General features: G+C 29.0%; 1 protein-coding gene across 2 annotated transcripts; it reads right to left on the bottom strand.

Annotated features, from left to right (window-relative positions):
• Positions 1-1,718: 1,718 nt before the first annotated feature.
• On the bottom strand, positions 1,719-10,363 carry LOC129877629 (very-long-chain aldehyde decarbonylase CER1-like). 2 transcript variants are annotated; one of them, XM_055953154.1, is made up of 10 exons: positions 10,278-10,363; positions 9,451-9,674; positions 7,703-7,935; positions 6,845-7,064; positions 5,799-6,174; positions 5,615-5,722; positions 5,047-5,247; positions 3,460-3,555; positions 3,117-3,290; positions 1,719-2,119 (listed from the first exon to the last, which is right to left on the bottom strand). In XM_055953154.1, exons 1-10 carry the CDS (start codon positions 10,335-10,337, stop codon positions 1,955-1,957), a joined length of 1,857 nt encoding a protein of 618 aa, XP_055809129.1. In that variant the 5' UTR covers positions 10,338-10,363; the 3' UTR covers positions 1,719-1,954. The 2 variants fall into 2 exon arrangements, with proteins under 2 accessions (XP_055809129.1, XP_055809130.1); XM_055953155.1 differs by lacking the exon at positions 10,278-10,363 and adding an exon at positions 9,870-9,902.
• Positions 10,364-11,223: the final 860 nt, after the last annotated feature.

Below are 11,223 nucleotides of genomic sequence, written 5' to 3'. Positions count from 1 at the left end.
GAATTCGACTTTGGATTGAAATGGATTTAAATATATTGTAGTGGGGTTGGGCCAATATAAGAAACAATGGAGGAAAGTGGGTTCAATTGGCAATAATTGTAATTTAAGAAATGGCCACATGATTTTATTTATGGCCATAAATAAATTAAGAAATTAACCAATTTTTGAAGTAAATTAGGAAATTCGGCTAAAATTTAAATAGAACGAATTAAAATTAATTAATTAACGAGGTTCTTAATTTTGACAAAGTAAAATAATTAGCTAAATTTTAAACTAATTAATTAAAATATAAATCTATAATTAAACTAGCATAATTAACATAATATTTAGTTAAAAATAAAAAAAATTGTGATAATTTACGAATAATCACAAAAATAGTAATTAAGGATATATATATATATAATTATAAAAAAAGACAAAATTAATTAAGAATAACATGAAAATATTTTAATTTTTTCTAAAAACTAATTATTTCAAATTGTTCGAAATTGAAAAAGTTTGATAGCTAATTTGCATTGTGGAGGGTCAAAATTGGGTGTCAACACTTCTTATAATCAATCCTTGGAACTCATTTGGAACCTATCGGACAAAAATCAAATATGCAAATCAACCATAAAACATATTCCAAACATGTTCGAATCATTAAATCACTGATCTGTTTGAGGCCCTTCTTGACTAAAAGTTGACCATGGTCAAATTCAACTTTCTAAAAAGCTAGAATTTATCAACCAATGATTCAAATCACCCCACGCACCTGTGGATCCGTGCAAACTACTCAACTAAGACATAAACCATCCTTCAAATTTGACGAAACTGTCAAAAGTCAAATCTGACCTCGTTAACCTAGAATATTGATTTTGATCAAAATTCTCAAATTCAAACCTTTGAAACCGTAAAATCTTATCCAAAACTCATCCAATAACTTTGAAAATCGCGTCACTCATTTTCACAAGTCACAAATGACATCCAGAAGCTAAGAGAAGGATCAAAACAAAATATACACACAGAAAACTCAAAACGACTATGAGAATCGTTATAAAAATATCTTTTATCATTTTGTGTAATAATTTTAAATAAGAAAAAAGGTCAAATACCCTTGATTTATAGAAATGATTCAAAAAATATTCTCCGTCCACTTATTCGATTAAAATTGCCCTTTATTTTCACTTATTGAATCCAAAATGTCCTTAGCAAGTTAGAAATGACTCAATAATGTCATTTTTCTGCCTATTAGATGAAATTTACCCTAACGTTATTTTTAAGCTTAAAATGTTTTCCCAATTAATGTCATAATTACCATAAATTTAATTAAATTTTTATTAAACACGTTATCTTTATTTATTAGTCTACGTAAAATTCTTACCCTACTCAAAAAGACTCGACTAATCCATGACAACTCGATCAGCACAAAACTCATTTTAACTAACACAACTAAAGTGAAAATATCATTTTTATTGTCATGCTATTGTTTTTAACCTTTTATTATTTCTCCGTAGAATCATTGTAGGCTTCATCCAGCCAAAAACATACCTACCTCAAGTTGCATTCTTTTTTGGGGGGGAGTCGATTTTACTTTCATTTTTTTTGTGGGTGGGTCACGTTGTTATCCCACAGAGAAAATTATATGTTATTTTTTTTTTATACATCTGGCTAGTTAATTTTCCTTTCACTCACTAATATATTCTTTTCAAATTACACTAACATGCATGCTTTGCTAATTTATGGTAAACAATAAACCAAAATTTTATTGCCTACATTCAAATGCTTTTCAACACGAAATCAACATCCATATGAAAGTACAATTTGATAATGTAGTTGCATTAAAAAGGGAGTAATCAAAGTAAATTTGATTGTGTAATCATAATTGGCCAAAGACATAAGCAATACATAAGGCCTTAGATCGCAGTTTTGGATGATTTCTAATTAATTAAAGATAATACATTTCTTGTTTATCTCATTCAGCAAAAGCTAAAGTTTTGAATCCATGCTTGATGCTGGCTTCCCAAATCTTGTCAACGTCAATCATCTTATCTCCACACTCATGTACATTCCATCCTTCTAAGGCATGCACAATTCCAGCTACTCTTGGCGCACTCATTGCTCTTCTTGGAAGCCAATTCTGTCCACAGACATCAAACTTAAATGTTATTAATTTAAGTAAGCGGTTGAATTCAGGGCATTTTTGACCTATTAAATAAGAAATTTTTTGAATCAAACTATTGACGTCAAGGATATTTTTAGACCAAATAGTTAACTGAAGACATTTTTGTACAATTTCACATAGTTTAAGAGTATGTTTTAACAATAATCTTATAAAATTATTTGTATCATATTAGCATAGTTAATTTTTACCATTGTAATAATATAGTCAAAAAATGATTAAAGTACTATAAGAGTAACATTACAATTTTATTTTTATTTTTTACACTAAATTAAAGTAACTAAATCAAGTGTATTTTCAGAAAATATAAAGGACTGGAATGTAATATTTCCGGTGTCTAATACTCCCTCCGTCTCTTTTTAGTTGCCATGATAAGATTTGACACAATCCTTAAGAAATAATTAATTAGGAGTGTTGTTTAACAACTAAAAAAGTACGGAGGAAGTATGAACGATGAGCTTCTTTCACCTGAAATTTTTGAGTTACAAAGTTGACCTTCCAGACGTCTGTGTTTTCTAAAAAATGCATACATATAGTTTGGGTTATCTTCATTTGATATATTATAGTTATGACTTATGTCACTTTATTGTTATAGTTATATAGTTCCGTGAAATTATCACTTAAAACAAGAATATCAAACCTATTATAATGTTGAGAGTGATATAGAAGAATCAATACATAAAAAAGAAAAAAAATATTTTTCTTCTTAACAAATCCAAAAAATCGTTTAATTTGAAAGTGCTTATTTCCTTACATAAAGCAATGGATTATATGAATATTCATATTATCTTTTGGATTTACCCATTTTTATCTATATTAAATATGGATCGGGTCAAATATTTGATCTGTTTTCATCTAACTTATTTTTGACTAGCACATATCCGATTCAACCCGCCTGTTTGCCACGGGTGATATAGAAGAATAAATGCATAAAAAAGTAGAAATTTTGACAAACCTCACAAGCATGCAAGTTTTGAAGAGAAGGTGGAGCTAGCATTGCAGGAGGGTGGTGATAGAAGCAGTCATGACGAGCTTTCTTAGGAGGCAACTGTGAGAATGGGACGAAAAGTGTCCCTTTTCCTGCCTTCATTTGCTCTTCTTCTGTTAATCCATCTCCAACTATCCATATCTATTACAACAAAACAATTGTTAACAACCCTTAATATGTAAAATAAGAAAAAATTAAACTAAAATTATCTTTAGTAATCCCTTTTCTTTTTTCTACTCAGAAATTGATTACTTAAATTATAATTTCATACTCACGATGAAGAAAAGGAAACAAGAAAGGAAAATTTTACCTTTTGATCAAATGTGTTTGACAACACGAAATTACTCTGAGAACTAGTTGTAGCAAGTTTTAGTTTCTCGTAGTCACTTTTGTACAAAGTAGCCACCTGATTTCAAGAATAAGAAGATCAATCAAAAAAGAGGAATTAATATTATAAGAACATGATATTTTAATTGGTAAAACAACTCATGTATAGTTTAATCGGGATTTCATTTCCTACGTAAGCAGGAATTTATTAAGATACAAATTTATCAAGCAAGAATTGATTAACATTTTATAGATCATAGAATACAATATTGGTTACCCAACTCACTATAAATTTCTTCAATCAAGAGTTGGTTAGCCAACTCATGAGCTATTTAAGTGCCAATCTGAAGAACTTTTTTTTATTATTATTTTTGTGTGTTATGATGGTATTAACGAAAAAGGGGTCGAAATGCTTTTAAATTATGGAAAATTGAACAAAAATGTCTTAATAGTTTAGTTTAAAAATATCGTTGTCGTCAATAATTTGGTTCAAATATGTCTCTATTGTTACTCATTAGTTTAAAAATGCTCATTTTTTCTATATATATATATATATATATATATATATATATTCCTAATGATGATTTTTCTAATTAGAAAATGCTTATTCTATTTCATACGAAAACAATTAAGATATAAAAATATTTTCTATTTTGAGCCCGTTTGGATTGGCTTTAAGTTGGTCAAAACCAACTTAAAGCCCCTTTTCAGCTTTTGGACGTGTTTGCCTAATGCTAACTTTAAGCCAGAAAGTTTTTAAAGTCAGTCAAAAATGAAAAGTTAGGATTTCTAACTTTTTTTTAAGTGCTTAAAGTCATTTTCTTTGACCATAGAAATTACTTTTATATCTCTTATATTTTAACTAAATTCCCAACCCTAAAATTCACATAATTTTTCTCATTTAAGCACTTTTATCCAAACACTCAACTGCTTATTTATAAAAATAACTTTCAGCACTTTAAAGTTCTAAAAGCACTTCATACATAAAAGTTACTTTTTTAAGCCCATCCAAACGGGCTCTTTATTAGGAATTTTCATCTTATCTAATGAAAATTAATAATGGGTTACTATGATCTTAGATATATATATGACCTATATTATTATTTAAAAATGTTCATTAAGTTATTCTAGTTTAATTGCTAAAATGAATTAAGATGAACAAAAAGATTATTTCCTACTAATTTAATAACTAAAGTGATTTAAAAGAAAATAAATAAGAATTGTGTTCTTTAATAGTAATAAACTTTATTAGGAATAGAATATGTTTAAAAAGAATAAACAATACTAATATATTTATTAGGGAAATGACATTTTTGATTCATAAAATAACAATAGGGATAGTTTTGGATCAAATTAGTGGCATTAGAGATATTTTTGGATCAAGCTATATATTACGGCAGAGACAATTTTGAATCAAACTATTAAGACAAAAATATTTTTGGACAAACTATTAACTAATGATATTTTTGTTCAATTTCTCATAGTTTACGTTTTTAACTTTTCTTTTAAAGTATTAATTAAGTTTTGGAAGAAGGTAGCAAAGAGAAAATGGTAAAAAGCGCAAGTAAACCTGGATGCCCCTTTGAGACAGAGCAGAGGCAAGAGAAAAGGCAACTTTAGTAAGATTTCCTCTGAAAAGCACTTGTGTTGTCCCTTTTGGAATGCTGTTTAGCACAACAGCAACTGCCAAGCTGCTTCCATCCACCACCTTGATCTTTATTTTAGGGTGCCTTTCTATGTAAACTTCTCCATTTCTGTTAAGTTCCTCATCCTGTAAATTAACTCATGCTTATTTAGTTCAGAAAAAGAAACAGGACAAATTAATTTTTACACTATCCAAATAACATGTCAACATGTCTTATTTTCCATGTTACTAATCTCTCTTATTACGAATTGTTATCCGTGACTATTTTTTATGTGACCTGATCATACTGAATATATTGTTACACTGTCAATTTCTATATAGATGGAAGTTAACAAATTGCTAGATATGTATAGAAATTTCCTTCTCCCACGACAATCTTGTTCCGTGGATCATTAACAAGGACTATAAAAGTATACTCATTCCACTAATAAATTCGCCAATCAAGAACTCGTCTCTTGAAAAGAAGTAAACTAGGTGCATTTTAAGTACTTGCCTGGTTTAAAAGGCCAAGACTCAAGACCTTGGAACCTTTTTCTTCTGCTTGTAGTATAGCATCCTCTATGAAGCTATTAATAGCTTGTGATTGCCATTTCAACAAGTACTGCACATTAACATAAAATCAGCACTATTTTTAAAGAATTAAAATTAAAATTGAAAAAATAATCTGAAGTGATAACCTGTAAATTGTATCTTGGTATGGCCCAAGATTGGAAATTAAACTTTTCCAAGGTATTTCTTTCCAAAATGAAAGTGCGTCCGTAGATACAGTTGGTGATCATAGTCCACAAAGTCAGTGGCCACATGAACCAAATGTACCATTTATGGTTTTCAGGCATTGAGGCCAATGACGAAAATCCTAGCCTGAGATGGTAGATGGATTCTGGGGTAGTCAAATGAGTCAAATGTACCACATCAGGTGAATCTTCTTGCCTCTTTAGTGACTTTTCATATATCGAATCAGTAGACTTGTCCATTGTCCCATAGATATTGTCATAAATTGGCATAAACAGCGAATAATTTGTACGAAATTGAGTATGATGCAAGGAGTGATACCTGATAATTCAAAGTCAGAAATGCAATTGTCAAATATTATAAGATGCTAACATGCTTAGAGATGAACATACTTATATGTTGATTCTTTATTAGGGGACTTTCTCTTGTATGGGCTTGTCCCCTTTTTTTGTATAGATTGTTCTAACAATCTAATTTTATATGTGTTGCAAGTGCGGACTGCAGACCCTCCAATAAAGTAGTCACATATTGGACTATTATAAAAAGACACATTATTATTGGAGGATCCTGCACATATATGATGTTTTATTTGAGGACCCGAGTAACATATATAGTTAGCAAATAGTTTAAATCAAAACAAGTTTTCCAAGAGACATTAGTTTTACCATGTCCCAAGATCAAGATATTATTGATCATGGGGCACTGGAGATGGCCTTATGCTCAGATGCAGATTCAAAATATATTATTTTGGATTCAACTTTTAAAGTTATATGAAATTGTGTATTTTTAAAGCTATGTGTTCCTAGTACAACATTTCATCAAGTTTTAGAAAATCTTCACATATATTATCTATGTTTCGTATTGAAAATATTGAATTTGGTTGAACCAATAACATATTAGATCCATCCGCTCTGCTTGCATTTGTTGCATGCCAAAAATTATGGGAATTATGTAAAACATATTTTCTGCGTATGAACGAGAAGTGACTTACGATGGTGTATACATCAAATATTTGAGAGGGGGAATGATGGAGAAAATCCACTTGGGAATGAACTCAAAGTTGCAGTGTCCCATGTTATTCATGAGATCAATATAAGTAATGTATCCAAAGAGAGAAGACAGAGAAGCAGTCCCAGTAAACACTGCTGTTAAAGTTGGAATAGCAAATAGCATGAAATATGCTATATGCTCAGCAAATGGATGAATCACAGCTGAAAAATCAAACAACAAAAAGAAGACATTATAAAGTAAGAAATAAGTTGTACGCACAAATGATGTAAATAATGTTCACATAATCATGTAACTTATAAGGTAATAATATATATCAATTGCATCTTTATGATAAGCATTAGTTGTTTATAACCTGATAAACATAGTACCTAAATTTCTATCACAAGTAAAATTATAATGATAGTGGAAAAAATTGAATGATTCATAAAAGGGAAAAACAAAAATGGAAACCATCAAAGTTTTTTTTTTCTTACAACACCATCAAAGTTGAATAGATAAAGAAATTGACATAATACATAAACGTATCCGTTAATTTGTCCTTTGTTTTATTCTATGATCTTCAACTATGGTGTGTATAAGTAGGAACTTAAAATTGTATAAAATTGAACAAGCACACACATGTGTCCTACATGGCATAATATAGTACGTAGGATATCATGTAGGACGTAAATTGCCACATGGGACGGCACATGTGTCTACTTGTTCAACTTTACATAAATTTAAGTGTCTACTTGTGCATACCAAAAGTTGAAGTGAATAAATGTCCGCTACGACCAAGTTAAAGGTCACGTTTTATGTATATGTCCAAATAAAGAAATTAAGAGAGATGTTAGATTACATGTGATGGGTTCAGTAACAATGGAAGAGTGATGATGAGAATGATATCTAGAGTAGAGATAATGATGGTGCAATGCTCTGTGAAGCCAATAATAGAGAAATTCAACAGGACCCGCATGAAGGATTATTGACATCAACACACCATCTGATCTCCACAATGGCAATTTTGAAGCTCCACTAGTCAACGTATTGAACAAATATAACAAAATACCGCTCAATATAATTTGATCATCCCTGCCAACAAGTCAATGTAGATCATGAGTTAGTATCATTCAATTATGAGTTTACAATAATACTAATTTAATTGCCTACAAATGTCTTTAGAATTTGTGGTTTTATCGTTTTAAACATAGGATAACATTTACTTTCATTGTGTCAATTTATGTAATATTTTTTCCTTTTTAGTCTGTCTCAAAAAGAATAACACATTAATTTAATATTATACTTTTCATTTTACTTTTAATGAGATGATTTCTAGTTATATCAATATTTATGACCATAATTTTTAAAAGTTTTGTTTTTATTATAAACTTCGTTTATATTCAGTCAAACATCGTTATATAAATTAATTCCTAAAACACATGAAAATTAAAGGATGAAAAAAGGGAGCGAGACGGAGAAGAAAAATATTTACCTTAATCTGCTAAATTTAACTTACCTTATTATACCGCATTAAACATTTCTTCCTACTTTTACCTTGCTCTATCGAGTGTTTTTAAAAATTTATTGTGTTTTTTATACATTTATTTTGTAATGTTTTACATTATTTTGCAATTTTTAAAAATTTTAAATTAGTATTCATTCAATCACATGTTACTATGAAAATCGTCAAGATTCTCTAAAAGTGTGCAAGAATAGAGTTACTAATATTATGATGCATATTCAGAAGATAAATAAACGACATCGTCAATTTTTTAAGTTCATATAGTTCAATTAACTAGGTTAGTCATCATTTGTCTAAGAAAACAAATGGCGAATAAATCAAATAAGTTTAGTTTACATCTCTCTAAAATAGAGTTGAAAAAATAAAAAAGAAATTTCATGAATTCTATTAAATTGATATTATTAAAAGGATATTGATGATTTTTAAGTGTCTTCATTCAATTACATCTAATTTACCTTATTTTTAAAAATATAATAATATTTCTATCTCAATAATCAAGTTTAATATAATTCATCATTTTTAAAGAGTTTATTCAAGTAAGCACATAAAAAAAAAGAGTTGCGTTGAAATAAAACAAATAATAAATATAAGAAGAATAAAATATAAAAATAAAAAGAATGTGTCTAATAAAGTTAAATAAAGACAAATTAGAAAAAAAGGAATGATATAAAAGAGAAAAATAATTAAAAATAAAAAGAATATCCAAGCCCAAAAATTGAGCCAAACTAAGCGTTTACTATGAGACTTTCCCATTTTCCAAACCATTAAAATGGGAAAAGACTTGCTATACATGGAATTTGAACTCATGAAGTAGGGGCAATTCTTGAACCCCTTAGCTAAGCTTCTAACTTGTTTTCAAGGAATCCATTTTAATATATATTCATAAAATTAGAATTTGACTTTATATGAATAGTGTAATTTTCTATTCGAGTGAACCCCTGAACACCACCTAGATTTGCATATGATTATAAAAAGTCAAGATAACAGGTAATTAAAAGTTAAATTTCAGATATGAAAAAAATATCATTCTTTTAAAATAGAAGAAACAAAAAGAGTAATATGAAAAGTCAAGAGAGAAAAGAGACCAGTTGCTTTCTCGATCAACTTGATCAAACTCAATGCCTTTGTCAACAATGCGGTTATTGCCTTTGGCAGTTCGATAACGGGAGAAGCTTATCCACAGCTGATTGTGAAGCATTCTTGACAGTAGAAAAGGGAATATGAGAAAGTTGGTCCAATCTCTCTCATATTCCTCTTTTGTTACAAAATAATAGACGCTCTGACCAATCCATGGAGCCAAAATGCCGTACTTCAATTTGATCATATCCCAGTCAAACAAATTAACAACAAAACCATTCATGTTAATATTCTAATGAATGACAATTAATTTAACATATATGATACTCAAAAATATAAAGAAGAGAAAAATAAAATAAAACCACTATTGCAGTGGAAGTTAACTCTTCCATACATTGCATAATTGATTAAATAGGCTATCGCCTACCTGTGTGTTGTATTTCATTAGAAAGGTAGAGCACGAGCCTTACCTCCAAAATACATCACTGGATTAGTTGTAGTCAGTCTCTCTAAAAAAAGAAAAAATACTAAAACAACAAATTAAACTCTTCCTATCTAGCCTGACTATATAAATTTAACTAACCAAAAAAATTGGCTTTGTCATAGTGAAATCTTATTGTTCCTTTTATAAGATAAATTAAAAATTCTTTAGTTATACGTATATAAGTTAAATTTTTGTCTGAACAGCCTTTGAGCCCAACCTACGTGGAAATACCTGTATTGGTTCAGTTCACCCGAAAAATATATTTTTTCAAAAAAACCATATATATACAATAGAAGGAAACATTATCACTTGAAAATAATGAAAAAGAAAAAAGAGAAGCATGGATGATACCTTAAAGCTACCAAGGTGCTTCCAAGGCCAATCAGTGAGAAATCCAGGAGTAGTAGCCATTCTTATTTTGTCTTGCAATTCCTATATTGATTAGCTTTATGCAAAATGATGAACAATTTATAGGCGCTTAAATTGTGAAAACTGTACGTTTGGTATATTAGGTGTCACTTTTTCACGAACTTTGATTTGATTAATAATAATAATAAAAAAAAAATCCCGTCTTCTTTGTTCTCTATTTACCAATCTTCTGAAACTTCTTTGAAATAAGTTATACTTCTTCCATTTTAAAAAAATAAATAACGTTTTTACTTTTTTTATTTTATTTCAAAATTAGTGGGTATTTGAAGATATTGATTTTTTCTTCTTCCAATTTTGTTCTTATTTTAGATAAGTGGAGTATTTTTTTATTTCTTTTGGTTGGTTGAAACGAAAAGATTTTATAATCAATCAACTAGAAATATTTACACTTCCTGTTCATTGGACTCTAGAACCAGGATCCAACACAAAAATAAACTCTATACACTATCAACTAAGGCTATTCCTTCATCTAGGAGACTGAAAGAGATATATACTCTTCAGTGTGTACAACAATTCTAACATGGGAAACTATTCAGATTGTCTAATTAGTGGCTGATTCAAAATTTAAAAATAGTGGGTGCTCATTTTCTTTAACACAAAGTTGATAGTCTAGAAGAATTTCCTTTTAGAAGCTTGTAATATTTTATGAAAAAGGTCAGAAATATCTTTAAATTATGTGAAATTAAACAAAAAATGTCATGAGTTTATAATTTGGTCTAAAAATGACGTTGTCATCAATAATTTAATTCAAAAAAGCTTCTATTGTTACTTAATGGGTCCAAAATGTCCTTTTTCCAAATAAATACTCCCTCTGTTTCAAAAAGATTGGTCTCATTTCCTTTTTAATATGTTTAAAAAAGAATGACCC

This window comes from Solanum dulcamara, chromosome 12 (assembly GCF_947179165.1).
Source record: "Solanum dulcamara chromosome 12, daSolDulc1.2, whole genome shotgun sequence".
NCBI lineage: Eukaryota > Viridiplantae > Streptophyta > Magnoliopsida > Solanales > Solanaceae > Solanum > Solanum dulcamara.
The sequence above is the reverse complement of the archived record's forward strand: the minus strand, read 5'-3'. Positions and strand labels throughout refer to the sequence as shown.